This window comes from Rhea pennata, chromosome 15 (assembly GCF_028389875.1).
Source record: "Rhea pennata isolate bPtePen1 chromosome 15, bPtePen1.pri, whole genome shotgun sequence".
NCBI classification, from domain to species: Eukaryota; Metazoa; Chordata; class Aves; order Rheiformes; family Rheidae; genus Rhea; species Rhea pennata.
The window spans coordinates 3866724-3888726 of record NC_084677.1 but is presented as its reverse complement, the minus strand read 5'-3'; the positions used below and the strand labels follow the sequence as shown (position 1 = coordinate 3888726).

The 22003-nt window shown below is 50.2% G+C and overlaps 2 protein-coding genes across 6 annotated transcripts; one reads left to right on the top strand and one right to left on the bottom strand.

The window, feature by feature from the left end:
* Window positions 1-211: 211 nt before the first annotated feature.
* CCDC78 (coiled-coil domain containing 78) lies at window positions 212-19732 on the top strand. 4 transcript variants are annotated; one of them, XM_062588736.1, is made up of 16 exons: window positions 212-562; window positions 2811-2891; window positions 3186-3317; window positions 3837-3923; window positions 4203-4382; window positions 7858-8031; window positions 8122-8172; window positions 9156-9244; window positions 9848-9926; window positions 10471-10596; window positions 11728-11939; window positions 12550-12724; window positions 13433-13476; window positions 15181-15247; window positions 16705-16805; window positions 17596-19732. In XM_062588736.1, the coding sequence occupies exons 2-16, from the start codon at window positions 2859-2861 to the stop codon at window positions 17720-17722; spliced, it is 1677 nt and encodes a 558-aa protein (XP_062444720.1). In that variant the 5' UTR covers window positions 212-562; window positions 2811-2858; the 3' UTR covers window positions 17723-19732. The 4 variants fall into 4 exon arrangements, with proteins under 4 accessions (XP_062444720.1, XP_062444719.1, XP_062444718.1 ...); XM_062588735.1 differs by having other exon boundaries at window positions 2611-2891; XM_062588734.1 differs by having other exon boundaries at window positions 212-591; window positions 2611-2891.
* On the bottom strand, window positions 13215-21661 carry ANTKMT (adenine nucleotide translocase lysine methyltransferase). Of its 2 annotated transcripts, XM_062588738.1 has the most exons (5): window positions 21500-21661; window positions 21164-21268; window positions 20597-20737; window positions 19838-19888; window positions 13215-18919 (listed from the first exon to the last, which is right to left on the bottom strand). In XM_062588738.1, exons 1-5 carry the CDS (start codon window positions 21659-21661, stop codon window positions 18731-18733), a joined length of 648 nt encoding a protein of 215 aa, XP_062444722.1. In that variant the 3' UTR covers window positions 13215-18730. The 2 variants fall into 2 exon arrangements, with proteins under 2 accessions (XP_062444722.1, XP_062444723.1); XM_062588739.1 differs by lacking the exon at window positions 21164-21268.
* Window positions 21662-22003: the final 342 nt, after the last annotated feature.

The following is a 22003-nucleotide window of genomic DNA, read 5'->3' as shown; positions in this document are numbered from 1 at the left end:
GGCCTCGCCGGCCCCGGCGCCCGCCGCGCGGCGCCCCCGCGGCTGCAGCCCCGCGCGGGCTTTGCCGGGCTGAGCCCTGGCCCGGCCGCCTGCCGCGGTCTGCGGGCGCGGCAGCCCGGCGGCGTCGCCGCGGTGCGGAGCCGCGGCCGGGGGAGGCTCGCTGGCGCCTCCTGCCGCGTGGGCAGGGCCTGACCGGGGGGGGAGGGGGGACACCAAAACCCGGTGCGAAGGCGGCATTTCAGCTCTTCGGGAGGCATTAATGGAAAACACACATTTGCCTTTGTTTCTGCCCTTGAGGGGCGGTGGAGACTCGTGGTTGCCAGGGCGGACTAAAGTGTCGCCACAGCCTGGCCTGTGGCATAAGCCAGGGCAAAATTCCCTTGGTGTGTCCAGACCGAGGGAGGAGTGATCGCTGTTTCGTCTGGTGCTGGCACGATGGTCGTTTTGCCTCACAGCCGGAGCGCAGAGGCACTGTAGGATCACAAGTGGTGTATATGGGTGTATGCTGTCGTGCGGCTTCTCAGCATTGCCTTGTGCTGGGCCGTGGACCTGGGAAGGAGAAGTGAGTTTGTGCAGCCAACAGAGAAAAAGGTTTTGTAAGAATTTGAAACTCCTGTTCTGCACAACGCCTGCCGTTTCCCATGTTTTAATTGTTGCGTTTCCATGACGTAGAGCAAAATCAAAATAGCTGGGTGCACGGAAGCACCCCTGTACAGGTGCTGTGGCATGGTGGAGCATGCTGTTTGGCCTCGTGCCTTGGACTTTTTGGGGCCTGGACGAGCTGCATCTCCATGAGCTGGGGTCTGCTGAGCTGCCCGGCGACAGGGCAGGGGAGGGGTTGTCTCCAGAGCGCAGAGGCATGAGCCAGCCTGCCTGTGGGCCCCTGAGTGAGTGTGTGCGCCCGTGACTGACAGTCCTTGGAGGGCAAGGCTTGGGCAGAGAACAGGCATGAGACAGCGTGTGTCCGGGCACCAGAGCTTCAAATCATCTCGTTAGCGTATCGGAGCACTCGCTGGAGGCTTCCGAATATCCCAGTGCCTGTGGGCGGTGTGTGAATTTGGCTTCCTGCTAGGCAGGGGGTGTGAAGACACTGAATTCTCCTCAGTGCTTTCATTACCCTAATAAAATTACTTAAGGGCTGTTAAGTTCTCCTGCAGAAAAATAAGATATACTTGCCTGTTCCATTAGGTTATCCTTCCCTGAGCCCCCCAAAGCTCTGCCACTTGGTCTCTCTTCTGTGTCTGTTTGTGAAATCCACCCCGAGGTGTTAGAGAATCTTTTCCAACCATCTGGACCAGATGCCAGTGGTGGAGAGTTGGTACACTCTGCCCAGCAGAAAGCTTATCAAGATAGCCCCCTCTCTTCCTCTTCTACAGCCTTAGCTTTGACAGATACTAAGGAGTTATTCAAAGCTGCCTTCTTTTTGAGTGTTGTATCATCATAGCTTTTTTTTTGTGTGTGAGAGAAATTCTTACCTAAACTCGTGCTCAGCAGAAGCAGCAGAGAAAACAGGCTCAAATGAAAAAAAGACCTTTTACTCCAGGATTGTCATTTGCCAGGTTTTCCCAGCATTATCCATTTTGCCTTACATTCACTGTCAGGATCTTGTGTGAGAGGTTCTGTTCTAGTAGTTTCAGTTCTGGACACACTTGGGCCCTGTTCAGGCCCAGACAATCACCAGTTGGTGTCAGCAGCATTGAATAGACCAGCACAAACCAGATACCGCACTCTCTGGGCTAAGCAGAGTTCAACATACCTCCAACCATGAGTGAACACTGACTAGCGAGCTGGTACAAATTCCTTTGAGTCTGCAGTGAGACAAAGTTCAGCTATGGCAATGACTGATAGCGCTATAAGGGAAGCAGATCTTCCTTGGAGAACTGCTGGCACCACTCAATTTAGACAACTTCTTCATATGTCCTGGGAGGTCTTTTGATCTCAGCATGCAACTACCATTTGTAGGAGTTTATCTCAACGTATGTTTTGTTTTAAAACTCACCCATTTTTCTGCAGAGCATCCCTGATGCTAAGTGATAGTTTTGGGAGAGTCTTTAATCAACTGTATCTTGGTTGAAGCTCAAAGATGCTGGTACACATTGGATTGCTGATTGGCCTTTCATAATTATGTTACTCTGGAGATATTTCTTCTCTGGAGATACTCAAGGCCCGTCTGGATGCAACCCTGTCTAACATGCTCTAGGTGACCCTGCTTGAGCGGGGGGGTTGGACTAGATGATCTCCAGAGGTCCCTTCCAACCTTACTGATGCTATGATTCTATGATACTCTCTTTCCTTGATGACGTAGGATATTCAAGTACTGTAGAGATGAGGAAAAAAATTGCACGAAAGCAAGTTGATAGATGTTACTGGACAGTCTTGAAACCAATGGCTTGATTTGTGGGAGAGAGGCCTGAGTTGTGAAATTTATATCCAGATCTGAAGTTCTCTAAAGAACCCTGCAACGGAGACTGAGGCCATTCCTATAAGCATGGATTTGAGGTTTAGACCTATGTGTAATGTAAATGCAGTAGTGCTTCTCGGGAGGCTGTATTACTTCACTGGGGGTGTTCTGATAAGCTTGTTTAAAGTATCTGCTCTGTGCTATTTTAGGAATATGGATATGTCCTGAAAAGTGTCACTTCTCTTCCTCTAACATTGCCTGGAGTGAGTATAGTAATTTACTCCACCTTAAGATCAAGGTGGATGCCACACCCTCTAACAACCAAAGTTGATAGCAACCTGGCTTCTGCTGTACCTAGAGAAAAAAGTTGCTGTCGCAGAGATCTTTAGATCCTTCCTTTGCTCTTCAGTCACTGCCTGCAAAGATCCTGGCCTTCAAGCACTAAGCCTATGAACACATGGATTTTGGAAGTGCTACAGGGAACGAGAGCGTAAGTGCTCTGACAGAGCAAGTGCATCATCTCACTAACGAAAATGTAAGCATGAATGTTTGCAGCCCCCTCTCTGGTTGGTGAACCAGTACTCTGAGAATGAAATCCTAATTACAAGAGGAAAATGGTAGCTGACAGCCCCATCTGCAATCTGTTAAAGCTATGAAAAGCAGCATTTTCTCACTGGATATGCTATGCTCTTCCCTTCAGCACTGTAATGGGAGAACAGCAAGGAGGGGGGGAGAAGATCTGTGTTCACTGGCACCAGCTGCTGGAGCTGTTCTGTGTTTCTAGGTGCAGTTGCAAGATAGGAATGAGAGGCTGTACATGAAGCTTGGAGACATGCAGGAGAGGATGGGGAAGCTGGCTGGCTCCAAAACAGATTTGTCAGCCAGACTGGTCTTCAGTGAAGAGGAAAAATTGAAGGTAATACAGGCACTTTGGGATCTGAAGAGAACTGAGCTATGAAGCATTATGAGCCCAATAGCTCTGCAGTGGAAAATCTGGTGAGAAATGTCAGTGCCTCTCTCTGGAGGGAATTAGTTCCCTACCGCCCAGGCCCTTCTGTTTGCTCTCTGTAGATGTTTCAGCAGGAATAAGGTAGGACTGGTGACTGTGTGGCAACCAGCTTCCCACACATCTTCCGTCTGGAATAGGCCAAGACCTCAGGGTTGTCTCTATTATTTCCTCTTTGAGGAAAACCTTGCCTTTTCATTTGGTGTGTCTGAGGGGCAGCATGCTTCAGTGACAAAAGTCAGCCTTGCTGGAAGCTGTCGTGGCTCTCCGCAGTGTGAATCTTTTGCTAGTGTTCGGGTAAAAGGTGCAGCTGGGGGTCCTTTCAGTACTTGTGTCTCTGGGCTTAAATTCCCTGATGAGACCTGCTGAAACAATATTTTGGGCTAGGAAGCAGTCCATGGCCTTTATAATGTCCTTTTTCTCTCCCAGATTTCCAAAGACCTTGTTGATCTCCAGATTGAGACAAACAAAATGAGGGAGCAGTATGAAACAGAGAACTTTGAACTGAAAAATATGGTACGTAAAAGTCAGAATAGCACATGTGGGCTCTGTCAGATACCTTTACCCAGCACTGCAGTTTAGTTACACATCTGTCTTTACATTGCTCATTGCTTGCAGTAATCTTGTAGTTTTAGCTAGAGTAGTGAGTTCCCCCATTGCATAGGGTCCATGAAACTCATGGGAAATTCATCTCTCTGAGTTGTAGCATGCCAGAACCAGTTTGACCAAATAGAGGCCTAGCAGTTGCTGATAGTCCCTGTAACATAGTCTAAATCTGCTCCCTCCTCACTGCAGATCCTGGCCCTGGAGAACCGTGTGCTGGAGCTGGAGCTCTCCAGTGAGAAAGTCAGAGGGGAGCGGGATGCCTTGCAGGAACATCTGCACGCTGTGGAGACCAATCGGAAGGAGCTGGCAGATGAGTACATCATTTTGAAGAGCAATTACTTGGCACTAGGCAAAGAACTTGACCAGGAGGTGAGATGGCCTGTGGTGGACCTAGGCAACTCAGTTGTCTTTGGGTCGCTTACCCAAGTCGCAGAACTAGCTCAGGTCCAGTAAAGTTTATCAGCTGTGAGAGAGCCTGGCTTGAACTTGGCTATTTTGCTTTCGGGGTCCAAGGATTTCCGGTAGTGTGTCACGCTGGAGGAGGGCTTGCAGAATGTGCTCTGGTCCAGCAGGGATGGGGCTGAGCCCAATCTCACAGGAAGAGCCGGGACCACACTGACTTGTGTCACGTGCTGCTCTGGATACCTTGTGAGAGTCTTTATCCCAGATCCCCATCACTGGCAGTAATGAGGAGTTCCCTGCAGGTCTGTTGTAAGTGCATGTATTTCAGGTCTTTCTTGAGTTCCAGTGCACTTTGTTTTCCTTTTTTCTGCATTGTTTTCATAGGCTGCATGTGATCTGATTTGTAGTCACTCATTTCATGTGGTGGTGAGGAGGGATTGAAAGTTTTGAAGTCGACTAATTTATAAAAAGAAAGAACATAGGCAAATCACTGGTTGTCCCCTAAAATATGGTGAATTTCCTGGTGACTGTTAACCTAGTGATTATTGACTAAGGTCTTTTGGATCTAAGTTTGTGTAGTTCTTTGGCATGAATAGCTACTCTAATAGACCTTCCTGTCTTCCCTCCCTCCCACACCTCCTTTCTCACCTCCTTTTTGAAATGGCTTCAGGGACTATACACTCCTCCCTCCTTTCTTTGGCAAATATTTCAGCTGTATCAGCTTCATGGCCTCATTTACTGTGCAGTCTCACAGCCTGCTGTGCTGACCCTGTGCACAGCTGTGATGGAAAGATATGGGACTGTGACCAGGCACGCTCTTTTAAGCAGTGCTTCAACTGAACATCGCCCTGTGGCTGACAAAGCCACACCAAGTGTGTTTGTCCATGCCCCTTCTTGCATCCCTGCTACCTGTCCAGGCCCTTTTTATGGTGAACATCCTTCTGCAGGGCTCAGGTAGAGGAGTATATGTGAGGTCATGATCATCCAGTTGCAAATAAGTGAGTTAGTGACTCTTGCAAAGTTACCCCTCTTAAAACGACCGTGACACCGAGTGATGTACGTGCTCTTTGTCTGCTTCAGCTGGAAACTGAAAAGCCAGTTTAAGCTAATCTGTTACACCTTGACACTGGAATGCATGAAGAGCACACGCACGCACGCTATCATTTCTCTCCTGTAAGCTGAGATGCGGTAATTTCTTATGAGGAGGCAAGCTCAGCTGCTTGCAGGGTTGTGAACCCCCCTCTCCAATCCTTACCGTATCCTGCAGGAGCACGAGGCGGAATGCGTGCGGCTGACTGTCGGCAAGGCAGTGAGCTGCTGAGACACAGAGCCGCCAGCCTCGCACAGGGATTTTGCAGTGTTTAGTAATCTTAGTTACTTCTTGTCCCTGAGGGGATGCAGTATGTTAGTCAAAAATTGGATTTTCAGGTTGCTGACATCTGTAAATGGTGGTTTTAAAAGGTTAGTGGTAACAGTGTACTGTTTTCAGATGGATCCTAGAGCATTTCAAAAAGTTAGGTATCAATGTTGCCGTTTTATGTGAGAGAAGAGTGAAGCACATGGATTAAGTTATTTGCCTGGATAATATCCGAAAAAGTGGTGAAAAAGAGATCAGAAGCTGAAATTGAAATCCTTGGCTGTAATTGGTAGGATCGGAATTTTATCCCAGTTTCTTGGCTCTGACTACTGAATATCCCTGCCTGAAGCGAAAGAGACTGCAACTTGGCAGGTTAGGACTTGTCGCAGTATGGGCCTCTTGCTCATTATTTTCCCAGTGTGGACTTTCCCAAAGGAAATGGCAATAGCAGCCTGCGGTTCTGCCCCCTCCCCTTCCCCGGCGCTCTTCTTAGGAGACAATGAACCTTTTACACATTCCCAATTACAAGTGCTACTTGTGACCTTGCCAATATGTTGTCATGGCTGCTTGGCACAGAAGCAGCTCTGCAAGCTCATTCATGGTCCCTTGTACGGGAACAGTTAGAGTCTCTGAATTGTTACAACCCCCATTGTATGTCCTGATTCACAAATCGCTCTGTGTCTGTCCAAGGCAAATGAGACCGGCTGAGTTGGCCTTTCCTGTCCCTGGGGAAGTGCCTTGCATAAGATGCCAGTCAGTCACTTTGTGCCTGTTTTCTAACTTGCTGTAAATTCTTCCTTTTCAAGACTCTGACCTTTTCTCAACTCTCCATTTCCTCCTCGTCTTTTGTTCAGCAGGCTTACACAGTTTGTATCGGTGATGCAAAGTGAGGCCATCGGAGGGAACCCAAATGGCTATGAACCAGTTCCATACTGGGGTTTTCCCTGGAGGATGGCCAGGGTTTAGAGCACATGGGAGGCCAAGAAGCCCATCAGCCTGGGACTGCCTCTCTTTTGCTAGCCAAAAAAGCTGGTACTTTTGCGCCTGTGTGACCCCCTCTGATCAAATTGTCAGGACTGACAGCTGCAGATGGATTGTTTTCAGTTAGAGAACAAGCAGCCTATCTCTGCGTAACTGTCAGTTTTCACAGCTGTATATCTCACCTCTTTGTCAGTCTCTTTTCTCCTCTTCTCACTCCTTCAGCCCACCCTGTGCTATCTTTTGATAAGCTATTCTCTACAGGGATGACTCAGATGACCTCTGCCTCCCATCCTCCCGATTCACTGCCATGGTAACAATTACTCAAGCTTGTCCCCAGTCATAAACCCCATCAAAGCTTTGTTATCTACATAGAAACCCTCCCGTGAGACATGAATTCCCCCAGTGTTCCTTCTAGATCACCTGTAACAGAGCCTTTCTCATTCAGATACTCTTTATCTTTTGCAAATGTGTCACTTCACACCAGCACTGCTTTGAATCTCCTGCCTACACGGTACTGTGGGCTGTCTGCTTCTGGAGGTATGCATTCAGACAAAACTGGAATTAGCTGGGTGGCGTCAGCCTAGATGGATGGATATTTGTCCATTCTCTGTTACATTATGTAGTCCAGCACTGCTCGACAGCATTGTTCAGGAAAAGACATGCCCAAAAGTGCTGGAAAGTAGTGTGGGGAGTACAGAAATAGAGTAATAAGGGAGGCAGTAGGTCAGGACAGAGAGATGTTGGCAGAGCTGTGCCCAGGACTGAATTGGCATTGGGGAGCACAGGCACGAAGATCTGTATCTAAATGCAAGTGTAAGAGCGAGACGGGCCAAGGGAGTAGGGTTACGTGTGAATTAATGATCCTGCATTCTACAGCTGATGCCTGGCAATGATACTTGTCCTGCATTTCCATGAGAATTAGAAAATCCACTGGTATCTTTGGACATATGATAGAGAACTAAAAATAAAACTTGCTTTCAGGAGGGGATGTGAGTGCTTGCTTTGTGTACGCACCAAGAGCAGTGGGTATGCGCTGAACAAACAGCATGCGGAGCTGGAGAGGCAGGATTTCAGAAGCTCTTTCCTTCTTGTTTGACCTGGCAGGTCATGAAGAATGAAGAGCTCAGCCTAGAACTGCTCAACCTGGCCAATGCCAGGAGCAGCCTTCCCCACGCACAAGACAACCGCTACCACTCCCACGCCAGGGACAACAACTCCTCTGCTGAGCTGGAAAGAGTGCGTGCAATGGTTCACCGTCTCTCTGCTCGAAAGGTGAAGGTAAGAACCTCTCTGCCCGTGTCACCAGTGTGAGGTCTTTGAAAAACAGGGATCTAATAGGTGCCTTCTTCTATCTCTTATTATAAACAGCCAGAAGATGTAGTTGCCTCTGAGCATGAGCGGCGAAAGCTGGAGAGAAATGTGAGTGTGCGGGGGCTGCTGGATCTTTGGGGAAGCTGAGGCGGGTATTTTTTCAGAATGTAGCGGGCGGCGCCTTTTACTAACTTGCATTTTGTGGATGATCTGATGCCTTGATTTTCTTTCTTTTCTTTTTTTTTTTTAAGCCATGTAGTGAAGAAATGAGCCTAAAATAACTCCAGCTCTTGGGCAGACAGAAGCTGAGACAGGGTTCCCTCAGTTAGTGCTGCTGGGTGAACAGAGGCAGGAGTTTAAAAGGCAACATGTGCATGTTTGCAAAGGGAATGTCCACCCTGGAGAGAGGTGGGTCCAGTGGTGGTGCTCTGCACTGCCTGGAGACTTGGGTTTGGTTTTTTTTCTTGCAAGTTAGGAGAACCATAGGACCAGTAGAGATAGGGGAGGAGGGCACCAAACTAGGAGAAGTGAACAGCTGCCACATCAGGAAGCTTCCTGGCCAAATGTCTGGAGAGGCACTCCAGTAAAGTATTTGGCAGGGTACAGGGGTGCTCCTGGCTGATTCTGAGGCTGCTTGGAGAGCAGCACAGAGTTTTGGGAATGTGCCGTTATTTGAAAATTATGTTGGTGATAAAGCACCCAAAAGAGAGCCCAGAGATATTTCCTGCCTTGTTCCCATCTGCAGTCTGTATGATATCGGCTTGGGTTCCACCACAAGTTACTCACAATTTCTCCTGGGAAGAAGTCTTCTTCCCAAGAAGAAGAGAGAATCTCTGAGAAGATTCCTGGTTTGAGACTCTCACTTGTTGGAATGACGCCTGTGCACCATGTGGCCTATCTTCAGATCAAACACTACTCCTGGTGTTCTACAGAGCATTGATCACTCCCAGTTAAACCTGTCCTTTCCCCTGTATTTTTCTTAGCAACTGGTCTTCTGCTCAGTTGGAGGATCCCCTCACTTTTCTCCTGCTCAAGAATCCCTCTGTTTAGTTTGGCCATCTATCTCATCTTACTGTTCATTTGTCTCTCAGTTGCTTGGAAACCAAGATCACGTAAAAGTGGAGCTTGAAAAAATGAAGAAAACCTATGATTCACAGCAGCAGAAGCTGGAAGAGAGAGTGTGAGTGTTTGAGGGCATGTCCTTCTGTTATCTGGCTGGGCATTTACGGAGCTCATTGCTGAAGAATCTGATCTCTATGAACAGAAGTGGAGGAAGCATCCTTTTGGCTGGGTACAGGGTGGGAAATGACTGTTCATCCATAGAAGTGAGGCTTGGAAGTAAACTGATGTTTTCAGGAACCTTAATAGAGTTAGAGATATGCTTAAAAGTCAGTAATGTTTAGGTGTCTGAATGGCCTATGCACCTTTGAATGATCCACCTTTAATGGCACGCATGGGAATGGGACCCAGAGATGAATCCCGAATCTCCCAAGTCCTAGACCTTATCCCTACAGCTGTTCTTCGGCTGGGATGGGGTTAGTGTCTTGGCAAAGGCTGTCACAGCAGGGGCTGAACAGAACTATGCCCTCTCAGTGAGGAGGACATTTACCTTCGGTTGCAAGTGTTCTGCGGTCTCTGTTTAGCACGCATTTGATGGTGGCTGGCAGCTGCTGCTTAGGTGTTTCTGTCATTCAGTAGTGATTTTCTTCTCAAAGCTGTCTGTACTGGCCTATAGAGCAGTTCAGGGATTTAACATAAACACACCTTCTTCCTGTGTGCTTAGGATCACCATGGGGAAGGAGCTGCAAGAGGCGAAGAGAGCAATCCACGACACCCAGCACAAACTGGCAGAGCAGTCAGCAGTAAGGGCAGGTTCCCTTCCAATCCCCAGCTCCAGTCCAGGCTCTGGGACTGCCCCTGCTCATCCACTTCTCTTGTGGTTGAGACACTAAGTGCACTCAATGCATGTAATTTGCTAGAGATAGCAGTGAGGTGGATGTATAGTCCATGTACAGTCCTACAGACTCCCACAAGTCTCCCTCTCCAGAGGGATTGTCATACTGAGCTGCTCCTCCCTATGCAGCTTGTTTCTCCAGATGTACAGTGTACACAGTGGGACGTGCTCTTTGCCACAGCTGGTGGGAGGAGTTTTGTTTGCTCATGGTGAAAGGAAAGGCTTGGTTAATCACCTAGGGAGAATTGCAGATGACTGGATAGCAGAAGAATATGGACTGTAAACATTTCCAGAAAGCTCCTGTGAAAATCCAGGCCCTTCCCAACCTCTCTGCTCTAGTGCAATTGAATATCTGGAAATGAAGTCCTCTTCTATTTCTTATTGAGGCTGTTAGTGCTCCCAGCTTGGCGGGCAGGTGAGGGCTGCAGTAAATGTGTGTCTGCTGTGCCTAGGTGCTGCTCACCTCCCAGAGCCAGCTCCAAGAGGTGGAGGCGGAGAACTCCCGGCTGCAGCTCAGGCTGAAGAAGTTGAACGAGGAGTATCGCTCCCGGCTCACACAATACATCAAGGACTTGGCGGTGGGTACCCCCAGCCCCAGGGGCTCTGCTTGCCTGGAGAGGTCTCTCCTGGTGGTGCAGGGCTGCCTGCTTCCTACAGGTTAGTGCTGTTTCCCCTCCTTTCTGGGCCGCAGAGCAGAGCTGCAGTGAGGCTTGGGAAGCCATGATTGCAGCTGGAAGGGGTATTTCTCAGTCAGGCTCTGGGAGGCCTGGTTGTGCCCTCAGCTTAGCCTGGGGGAGGAGATGGCAGCCCCTCTCCTAGCCCACGTTTCCTGTACAGCCACACCAAACAGTCTGTGGGTTTCTACTGGGACTTTCTTTCTTGATCAGATTTCTTGAATTGAAAGATCCTCTTATTTATTGTGGCTGCCTTCCAGTTGGCTTCTAATCTCCATTGCCCTGACAACTCCCCTCGGCAGGCCAGACGATGCCACCGCTGGCTTTGTTACCGCCTCCGTGTGCTGACTCCATGGTGACTCTGCTGCTGTCCCTGGAGGAAGCTTTGCCAGCCTCCGTGATCGATTACAGAACCGTGTAACGCGAGTGCCTGGGCCCCACCATAGGAACAAGCACCTTTGACATAGAGTAGGGCCTACAGAGCGTGCTGAAGACTCAGCACAAAGACAGAGTTTCAGACAGGTTCAGGCCCTGATACCTGATTATATTCAGCAGTGACTGAAAAGAGGCCTCTCTATCCCCCTGCCCTAGGTAGCAGTAAGCAGTTTTTGGCAAAAGCTGCTGTGCAGTGAGGACAGCAGCAGAGAAAGCAGTGTGATAATGGGTCAGGAGACTAAGCAAAGGAATTTTTGCTAGTTAGAGTAGTCTGTTTCTAACAGACCAGTGTTAAAGTATCTCCTAGCTAATGGAGAGAGAGAGCAGGGTACAGTGGAAAGAGTATAGGGTGAAAGATGGTAATTCCTAAGGCTGACTTCAATTTCCCTAGGCCAGTCACTGATGTAGCACAGCTGCCTTCTCTGCCTTGAAGGGGCGTGATGGAAGTTAATTAGTCTTTTCTGCACTTAGCAAATGGAAGATATACCCTATTTTAAGAGCTGTTATCATAAGTATTCCTGGACCTTCCATGTGGGAAATGGGTTAAATGTCTTAGGGAATAACTTGGTCATCTCAATTTCCTTCTCTTTATGTTGAAAGGACTACATGGACAGCAAATCCAGCAACCTGAAGGGGCCTAGCAAAGGCCCGGCTAATGATGCTCACATGAAACGCTTTGTGGACAGCATGCTGAAGGATATCAAGGCTTCGCACAAGTCCCGGGAAGAGCAGCTAGCTGGAGCGGCTCGTGGCTACAAGAAACGCATGAGAAACTTAGTCAAGAAGCATGAAAACCTGCTGATTGCTTACAGGTAGGGCTGAGCCAGGAACCAGGCTCCTTCTGTTTCTCTTCAGCTTTTGCTAAGGACCATCTGGAAGAGCTCTGTAGCACTAGCACCCAGCCTCATTGCTGGGAGGGAGGCACACAGTGGGCTCCCAGGTGAAGCAGAGGGTCTTAACTCTAGCCAGGACTGGAGTATCTCTGTCTATGCGTTAGGTAGCTCTGGGAATATACTGGAGCTTCTCTGTGCATGTTTCTCCCATGTCAAGTTTATGGTGAAAGACTGATCCTGTGCTGGATGGTGTGGAAATGCGGCAGTACCCCAGATAACTCCTACATCACAACCCTTCCCTGCAGTGCCCTCAGCGCTGCTCCACAGTTCTCTCAGCAGCTTGTGCTGTGGGAGGCAGCAGCAATGCTTGTGGTATAAGAGCCACAAATAGCTCTAGGACAAGCTTCCCTCAGAAATATTCCCAGGAATATTAGGCATGCTGCTGGGTTCTCCCACTTATCCCTTGCTGGCTCTTCCTGACCAGAAACTAGGAGTTCCTAAGCGAATGGTACCTCCATCATCATCATCAGCACTTAGTGTTGTTATTTAACCAAAGCTACTAGGGACTAACCCCTTTGCCTCGTGACAGGATGCAGCGAGAGCAGATCCAGTCCCTAGGCAGCAGTGATATGGACTCTGGCCCTGCTGAATTCCACTTTTCCGTCACAGACCCAGAGCTGCTGACAAACACAACCCAGGAGTTAAACCGGCTGCGAGAGGATAAAGCAAAACTGGAGATGCAATTGCATGAATTGCAGGAGAAGGTAGTGGCTGGTCTGCTGGCTTTAGAGTGTCAGTGAAACTGCAATGATGGTGGCCGAATGTCTCCTAAGCAGATAAATTCAGCTAGATCTCTCCACTTTCTTACTCATTCCCTAAGTGTTTGCTGTGTCTCTGTGGCACACATGGGTAGTGCTTGTTCACTTTCTAATTCTGGGAAGAGATAGGTAGTCTAAGAAGCCCCATCATTGCTGCACCTCTGCTGGGTAGAGGTGAGTTAAAGTTAGATCCAGGAGGCTGGGCAGCCCCATAGGTTAGTGGCGGTGAGCTCTGGGAGGGCTGAGGAATAGCAGTTGTTAAGGGAGAGCTGCCAAGCCAGTAGACTCACTCATAAAGGAGCAGGAGGATAGGACAAAGCTTGCTGTTCTGGAAGGCTTTTGGCTTGGCATGAATAAATAACTGACCAGGAGACCACACTCAGAAACTTGCCAGTCAGATCCATGTCCTTCCACTGATTCTGCCCAGGCAAAGGTGTGTTTTTTAATTTGCATGAGATACATTTATTTAAAAATGAAGAGGGTGGGAGACACTAAACCTTAAGATCATCCTGCAGATCACTTCCTTGTCAGGACACTGGTGACCATTAGGAGTGCTAGGATATTTTGTGCTACTTTCTTCAAAGTGATGGGGACTGTAGCAAGATTGCTGTGGTTTGATGCTTACAGAATATATTGTTTTCCCTTTGCCTTCAGAAAAGACTGAAAGAAACCTCTGGCTTTGGGTTGTCCCCTGAGCAGTAAGTCCTGCCTGTTTCCTGGCATATTTTGTAATTCTGAATGCTCCTTGCTCTATGGATTGAGAATCTTCTACATTACTTGGAGAAGGTAATAAATAGGGAGAAGGAGAGATAATAGGGACTCATCTGGGAGAAAAAGCCAGCTGTCATCACAATACAGCATTTCCTGTGGTGAAATGAGTGGGTCATTTGGGCCTTGATCCAAGAAAGCTCTTAAGCACATGTTTGATTTAATCATGTTTTTAGTCCCACTGATCTTTTTAGAAGCTGAAACTAAGCATACGCCTGAGTGCTTTGGTGGATCACAACCTGAGAAAAGCAAGTGAAACAACCCTGAGCTGGGAAGATCTTGTTTCTCCTCCCTCCCAGTACAGAAGCTGGGGCTGGAACACTTAGATGACTCTGTACTGATACCTGCCTGATATCTTAACGTGCTATTTATTTGCTAATTTAGAGTAGTCCCTTTTCCTTGCTCCATTATTCAGTTGAAACTCTACCCACCACAGTTATGGAGAGAGAGAACAAAGTGTAAGAGAAATCTGAGCTGGCATCTTTCTGCCTTTTAGAAAGTGAAAAACTAGCAAAAACAACCTGAGATATTTTGGTAACTGTATTCCAACTCTGAGGAGTTAGTGCCTGAGCCACTGGGTTCTGCAGTATCTCAGAGAACAGCTGGAGCGCTAACCAGCCCCTGCCACATTTTCCATTCTAAACAATAATTGCAGTCTCTGAGCAGATGCATTAATTTTGACAGACTTGCTACAGGAGCAAGACGGAGAAGTACCAGAACCTGAATTTTAGTGCTGTATCTTGTTAAGGTTTTACAGCTGTCAAGAGACTCTACACACTTAGGTTTGTTTTCTGTACCCTGAGGTTTTTTACCCTAGCTGTTACTTTGTTGCTCTAACTAGAGGAATGAAGGCTGATATTAACACAGTACTTCAGCTACAGTACCTGCTGCGTTTCTCTTCTTAATCAGAGGTGTGTTTTTTACTGTTTATTGTTCTCCTAACTTCTGCTTCCATGAGGTTTCAGCCATGATTTTCCAGGTACTTGGGCTGGGCGATTGCAGCCACCAGAGGGAACTCTCACAGTCCCAGCAAAGCTGTTTTCCAGTCTATAGGCTGCAGAGTTTGAACACAATGCATTCCTCAGTTCATACAATCAAAATTCCCTGAACATCAGATGTGACCTGTATTTTCCTTATTCAAACTAGGACAGAATAGGAAGAACTTTCCCACGGTCAGACTGCACAGACAGCTCACCTATCACACTCCGCGCTCAGAATGAGCGGGTTTGTGCTGAGAAACATAAAAAAAAAAAAAAGAAAAAAAACAGCATTTGGCATTGATCATACTCTGCTCTGTATTTCCATAAAGTTCAGTCCTGCAGTGTCAGGTTAATGACACTTTCTGCATGGAGTCCTCTCTGATGTATGAATGTTGATGTGAACTTGGAACAAATTCAGCCATCACAGTGGGAATTCCAGGTTGGCAGAAGGGCTGTGACTCTCATTTCTGGGCATAGGGACAGCACTGCATGCCCTGAAGAAGTTTGGGGCATCAGGATAGAAAAGGCTCTGATCTCTGAGCTTTATGGTCTGGTAGACAAGTGTGTGTCCAGCCCTCATACAGAGCTGCCTGACATGCAGATGAGCTGGCTTTGAATGTCTGTGCATGATTGAAATCTGCTCCTCTCTCCTAGGAAGCTGGATGAAGAGGGCTGGGAAGAGGTCAGGAAGCAGCTCCGGGAGTTCACGCATACCACCCAGGTACAGGTCTTCTTTCCCAGCTCATCTAAAACAAGCTTAACATTTTTTCACATCTTGAAGACCTGCTGCTCCAGCCAGTTGCTTCTCTGGGCTAATATGCGGCTCTTAGACTGGAGCTTTGAGGCTTTCCACAGTGTCTTGCTATGGCTTTGGACTTGGTGCACCAGGTGCCTGTAGCAGGTCTATGGCCAGTGATGTGTTGAGGCTGTAGTGTCACTGCTGCTGGAAGAAGTAGACCAGCCCTTATAGCTGCTCACTCCTGGCCTTTATTGCCTCCTTCCTTTTTTCAGCACAAGCATTTAGTTATCTGCATGACAAACTGGATCTGTTTTTAACCTGGTTGAAACAACAGAAGTCTAGTTTGAATCTAGATCAGCTTCTCTATCTTGTTTTCCCTGAGTGAAAGGATGTTTGAACTGCTGGTACGTGGCCAGGGCTGGGACTGAGCTTCAGGGAGAGCTCTTTTCATCAGCAACCATGAGACTATGGTAAGGTTTGCTGTGAGCAGGCTTGGCCAGGGTGGGGTTTGCTGTTCGACAGCAAGCACAGCAATGAGAGCTGCTCGGGAGAGTGGTGAGTATTAGGATCCTTGACATAGTTGACTGATATATGTACAGAAAAGCTGAGGAGAAATGCTTTGGAAATGGAGCAGAGGTACAACTTCCTGCTGTAGGCAAGGCTAGATGTGCTAAAAGCCCACTTCCATTCCATGGCTCCTCTGTCTACAGTGACCAGATGAAAAGTTTTAATCTCTTCTGTTTGAGTAAAGTTAAACACAGTTTAGATAAAGCCGAAAGCAGGGAGACAGTGTGGCTGAGTGGCTGCAGGGCTGCAGTGGGAACAGGTCCTACTCCTGGCTCAGTTGTGGCTCTTGGGGGTAACCTCTGTCAAGCTTCTTCTCCACCTGCTCCTCAGATCCTCTTAGTGAAACTGTGATTGTGCAATTAGGTAAGTTGGTGATTTACCACCCAGAGATGCTGTGTGAAAAGCAAACAGTTTTTATCTGAACGGGAAGGTCACTTCCCTTTGCAGAAAGCTGGTGGCTGAAAGGTGTGAAAGCTCTCTGTGTCCAAGTGTCAAATCTGAAAACCAGTCCACTGATTTCCTGTGAGGCCTCTGGGGGAATGAACAGCAGCTTGGCAGCCAGAGGTTACTCTGTGTCCTGGGGGTGGCTGTAGCCCTCATGCCCGCAGTCCGGTCAGGGAGTGGTTACCTGGTCCACCAGGCTAATGCCGTGGAGTGGCCATGCCTGCAGAAAGCTTGGCTATCGTCACCAGCCTTCCTTCTCTAAGCACGTCAGTTTTCTGGCTACAGCAGCAGCATAATGCCAAGCAGTGTCAGGGCTGGGTGATGAGGTAGCCTCTTTTTTGGTATCGTCTGGTAGGAGAGGAGCCATGCCACCCCATTCCCATCTCACAGAGCTCCCTGTTCTTTCCATGCTTTTCTCACGCCTCCAGGAGGATTTGGAGACAGAGAGAAGCCAGCTGCTGACTCGGGCAGTCGTGGCAGAGGAACAGGTGTCAGAGCTGCAGGAATACATCGATAAGCATCTTGCAAGGTGAGACTGAAGGATCCCCATTCACATATTCCCTGCTTTGTGCTCCAAGTTTATCTCCAGGGCTAATTGCCAGAGACACTGCCATGCCCACTGCTGTGTCAGCACCTGGCATTGCTGCTGCCTTCCCACAGCACTGCTCAGCACAGCTAATGTCACACAGCACATCCAGCTGTGCGGGCAGCTGGCACCATCCATCCCTCCGTGTGGCAGAGGGGGCAGCATCTGGCCTGCCAAGGGACATGTCTCCTTTGCCATTAGTCCGTCCTTTGAAGGAAGCTAAGGAAAGGGAGAGGTTGCCTAAAATCCCAAGCCTTCTAGCAGGCCCTGATTTGAGCTCCTCTCTCACTGGCATAACATACCTCAAAGCAGGGAGAGTAGCTGCTAGGGCAAGGAAGGACGAGTACAACCAGAACCAAACTGTCAAAGCAGTGGTCCAGCCCAGTGCCTGGTATAACTCAGTAGTCATTGCAGCTCTAAGTTTGGTTCCTGGGCTTGTTGCTGGTGCCGTTACCTGGCAGAGTTCATAAATGTCTCTTCCTAGGGAAAACTGGGAGGAAGCCAGCATGTCCCAAAGTGTACTGGTGTATTTCCTCTTCTGCTGGGCAGTGCATGATCATTAGCTGGGGTTTTATATTTGTCAGGACTCAGATCTTGGTGTGGCTCAAAGCCTGTGTATTGGCTGGTGTGCATTAACTGGCAGTGTCTGTGTTTAAACTGGTTGCACCTGTGAGTGAGCTATCAGTAAGGTCATGATCACACAGGGAATCACATTGCTGCTTCCCTGTTGCAGGTATAAGCAGGAGATCCTCCGGTTAAGAAAACTCGTTGGCAGTGAAGTACCACGTGCACTCAGTGCTGGGGCCACTGATACTCACTTACTGCAGAGATCCAAAAGGACCATCAGCCGTGAAATATAGCTCTTCCCAGTGCCTCCAAGAAGCAGCAGAACTGGAGGAAGGTGCAAGGCTTAAAAGCTTTCTGTTCTGTGGACTGGCCAAGGCAAGCATTCATCCCCTGGCTGAGCGCTGGGACACACAGAGAAGGAAACCACGTGGGTGTTCTTGGTCTCAAATTAACAGTACTAAAATGGGACAAGACAACTGTGTCTTGTCTATCCTCTGACCCTTTAGCTGTAGGAATAGTTCTGAAGTTCCCTGAGCACATCACAACTGGGGACACAAGGTCAATTTCCCAGGCAGCTTTTTACTGCATAACTGCAGTGACAGGTTCCCACTCTTGCCTTCTGCTAGGATGGTGTGATAATATTTCTGCTAGGTCAGACCCAGAGCAAAGCACTCTTGAGTCTAAGGGCTAACTCTGCTTCTGCCTCTGCTCCCTTCTGAGCTTGTGAGGGATGAGACCAGGGATGGTTCAACCTAAACTTTGTTTCTAAGAAGTTAAACAAAGGGGATCAGCTGCTCTTTCACAGTGGGAAAACATTATTTCTGTGTTTGGTAGAGAGCTGGACACATGCCATCTGGAGCCCTCTTACAAGGGACTTCAGAGCAAAGCTTGTGGCAAGGGGCACACTGACTCCAGAATCACCTTGCAGCTCAAAAGCAGAGCAAATGTCTCAAAGAAAGAACTGTCCAAATATTTATTGCAAAAAATTAATCTCGAATAAACTAACAAACTACAGAAAGAGGCACTAACGATTTAGCCCTTAAAGCCTGTAACTCTAGGATTTCTAGATTTGATTCCCTTCTTTGTTCTCCAAAACTGATCAGACTTTGGAAAACAAGGAGGGGCTGTGATCCTGCGAGTCTCCAGGACAGTCTGCCAAAGAATCACTCTCATCCCCCCATTCACTGCTCTCCTGGACCGCTGAGCTGAGACTGGTTTGGAGAGGCTTGGACAGTGTCTCCGATCCCTACTCATTTTTAGCTGGTGAGCCTTAAAATGCTGTGCTCTGAATGAGCTGCCCATTAGACCGGGCTTCCCTCCATGCTGCTCTGTGCTGCTTGCCGCACCTTCTTCATGTCATAGGCCCACACTTGATCCAGCCCCTTGCCAATGGTGCTTGTTGGGGTCCAGGATGGGAAGGGGAAGCGTCCAGCCACCACTCGGGCCTCATCTGGGAGTTCTGCAAGGAGCTTGGCAGCTAGGGGAGGTTTCTGGGGAGACAGAGAGATAGCCAAAGCCAAAAGGCCTTAGAAAATAATCAGCTACTTCCAGTGACTCTGCAGCACAGCACCGTACCACACACTCTGCCTAGGCTGTCTGGCCGCTATTGGGGATGAATTCAGCACAGGGAAACGGTGATGAGGGCAGCCTGAAACACCAGTGCCTGTGGTTCTGCATTCCGAGATGGTCGCTCTCTGAAAGGTAACTTAGTGTCCCAAGAAAATGTGTTTTCCTGGAGCATCTCCACCTGGAGACGCAGCCGCATACAGCTTCCTTATGGTAGTGTCACCAGGGAATATAAAACAGCCTTCTTGGCACACTCTCAACCTGGTTAGCGGGTCCCAAACAGACAGCATTGGCTGAAGCAGGGCTGGTTCTAGCCCTACACATAGCCGAGACCAGGAACAAATTCAGGTGATGCTGAGCAACTCCTTACATGCAGTGAAGCCCACATGTATTTCCAGTTCTCAGCACTACAGAAGACTCAGTTCTTTGCTTGCATTTTGTGGCACTGAGACTCATTTTGCAGTGTTGACTGTAACAGGTGTTCAAAGTGATCAGTAAGAGTGCCAGATAACGAGCACCGCAGGGGATGTGAGGACAGTGCTCCCACAAGGGTCCCTCAGGATGAAATGTGGAAGAAGGTCCCAGAACAGGGTCGTGTCCATCAGCTACAGGGAGCAGGCTGCATTGTCAAAAACACACTCCAATTTGGCTTTTTATTCCAATGTGTGATTTTGTTTTTCTTTACCTCTAATCTCTCTATTTTTGGCCTTATTTTTTAAAGACCGTTTGCCAATGTTCCCGATATTCTGTCTTTTCTAAGAAACATCTAAGAAGTTTGCTCAGAACAAGATAGCACTTTCACTGTAAGCATCTCATAGCAGGCCCCGCAGAAAGGGACTTACCACGCTGGGAGCCAGGAACACGGTGACATTGTAGCAATCAGAAAGATTCACCTTAAAAGAGAAGAAAGAGGAATGAAAGAAGCAACAGACAGAGTACAGGCTGGGCTAGTCCAGGGGGATGCCAAGGGACTCTGGGCTCTTGAGTGGTCAGACAATCTGCAAGTGATTTTCTAAGCCTCAAAGGGATCAAAGGTGCTAAAGGACATCTGGGAACGGGGTCTGTGCTGGTACACTCTGGTACCGGCTGTTGAAAGAAGTACGTCATTCGGAGAACCTGCATTCAACATTGTCTCAAGGTCCTGGAGGCACTTTTCCTGGTAGCACCTTATCAAGGCAGCTATCTGATCTGAAGAAATCAGCTTTTTAACAGCATATCTTTGGCAGTTCAGTGAACATCAGCAGCAGCAGTCAGTAATTAAGACATCTCTTCAAAGCTGCCCCTTGCTGCTCTGAGAGAGAGGATTGTATGAGCTACCTGCAAAAACAGCAGCAGTGTGGGGCAGCAGTGAGGATGCCCTGCACATCCGGGGCTCTTCCCTGGCTGCCGCTCTTGGAGCGGAGCCTGGAGGCTGCCGCGTGCGTCTCCCAGCAGCAGAGTGGATTAGAGAAGGAGCCAACGGCCTTCAGCTAATGCTGCTTGGAGGAAACGGCCAACCTGGGGTGCTGCGCTAGCTGAGGCACCAGGGCATGCGTTGAGCACGCTGGGGCAGACCCCAGAGCTGTGTTGAGAGCCCTGCCCTCAGCCCAGCAACCTGTTACCTTCCACAGATCCTGCTTCAGGAAGGAAACCTGCCCGTTACAGCCAGCCTTCCAGGCCCGATAGCTGGAGAGGCGCAGCAGCCAAGGGTTGAGCTCGTAGCCAACGGCAGGTCTCAGGCCTTGCTTATAGGCCGCGATGACCTAGGGGAAGAGAGTTGCAACTAAAATGAGCCTTCTGGTTTACTCCGGGGCGCAGGGGCCACTGGGCGGCTTCCACTTGCTCCGTGGCACGTGGCGGCTGTGCTCCTGTCCTGGGGCGGCCGTAGCGGGCAGGGAGACGGGGGCGCAGCGGCCAGCGAGCACAGGCCAGCGCAGCCGGCCGCGAGGCTCGGCCCGTAGCCCGGTTTGCCCGACGGCGAGGCCGGCAAGGAGCGGGACCGCTCCTGCTAGAGCACTGCCCCGTCCCTCGCCGGCGGGTGCAGCTCAGCACCCTCCTGCTGCGTGCAGTCGCGCTGCCACGGGGCAAAGCAGGGTTTGGCCCAAAGATCCCTGCCGACGTCGCCCCCGGACGTGCCTCGCGCTCGCTTCGCCCTCGCGGGCGCCCCGGAGCCCCCCGAGCGCCCTTACAAGCCTGCCGTCGCCCGAGCCCAGGTCCGCCGTCTTCCCCGAGCGCCCCTCCAGCAGCGCCATCACGTTCGCAACCTGCTGGGCGCTGGACGGTACGTACGGCACCTGGGGGGGAGGAGAGGGGGCTCGGTCAGCGCCCGGGGGGCGAGGGGGCGGCCGCAGGGTGCCCCGCCGCGCTGCCAGCACGGGCCGGGGGGGGGGGGGACGGGTCCCCGTCGGCACCCAGGGACGAGGGTCCAAACAGCCCTGGGAAGGGGGAAAGGGGGGATCTGGGTGGCCCGGGGCGGGGGGGAAGGGCGGCCGGGCCGGGCCGGGCCGGGCCGGGCCGAGCGGTACCTGGAGGCGCAGCGGCACCCGGCGGAAGCCGGGCATGAGCACGGCGGCCCACACGGCGTAGGCGGCGAGGCCGGTGGCGGCCGCCAGCTGCAGCAGGCCGCCGCCGCTCAGCGCCCGGCCCTGCAGCCGCCGCGCCAGCTCGTCCAGCTCCTCGGCGTCCATGGCGCGGCGCGGCGCGGGGCGGGCCCGGGCGGCCGCCGGGGGCGGCCCCGCTCCCCGCGCCCCACGTCCCGCGCCCCGTGTCCCACTCCCCGCGGGGGCCGGGCCGCGGGCGGGCAGGCGGGGGCCGCTGCCCACCCACCCGCGATTAAAACCGCACCGAGCAGCAGCGACCGGAAAAAAGAAAAAAACAACAAAACCTGCCCCCCCCCCCCCCGGGGACACCGATGACTCGATTAGTGGAGCGGGCGCACGCCGGCCGCCGCGGCTCGCCGTCCCCCCGCCCGGCCGCTTCCTGCCCCGCTGCCCCCGCTCCCCGTGGCGCCAATATCTGCGCAGCTTCCC

What these genes read in the sequence shown, in the direction of transcription:
- ANTKMT (XM_062588738.1), bottom strand. Translation starts at nt 21,661, where the DNA reads ATGGACGCCGAGGAGCTGGACGAGCTGGCGCGGCGGCTGCAGGGCCGG. An exon ending in GGGTGCCGCTGCGCCTCCAG is followed by an intron (nt 21,269 to 21,499) that starts GTACCGCTCGGC and finishes CCTCCCCCCCAG; the next exon opens with GTGCCGTACGTACCGTCCAG. An exon ending in TGTTCCTGGCTCCCAGCGTG is followed by an intron (nt 18,920 to 19,837) that starts GTAAGTCCCTTT and finishes CTGTCTCCCCAG; the next exon opens with AAACCTCCCCTAGCTGCCAA.
- CCDC78 (XM_062588736.1), top strand. Translation starts at nt 2,859, where the DNA reads ATGGATTTTGGAAGTGCTACAGGGAACGAGAGC. An exon ending in GTGCTACAGGGAACGAGAGC is followed by an intron (nt 2,892 to 3,185) that starts GTAAGTGCTCTG and finishes CTGTGTTTCTAG; the next exon opens with GTGCAGTTGCAAGATAGGAA. An exon ending in CAGAAGCTGGAAGAGAGAGT is followed by an intron (nt 9,245 to 9,847) that starts GTGAGTGTTTGA and finishes CTGTGTGCTTAG; the next exon opens with GATCACCATGGGGAAGGAGC.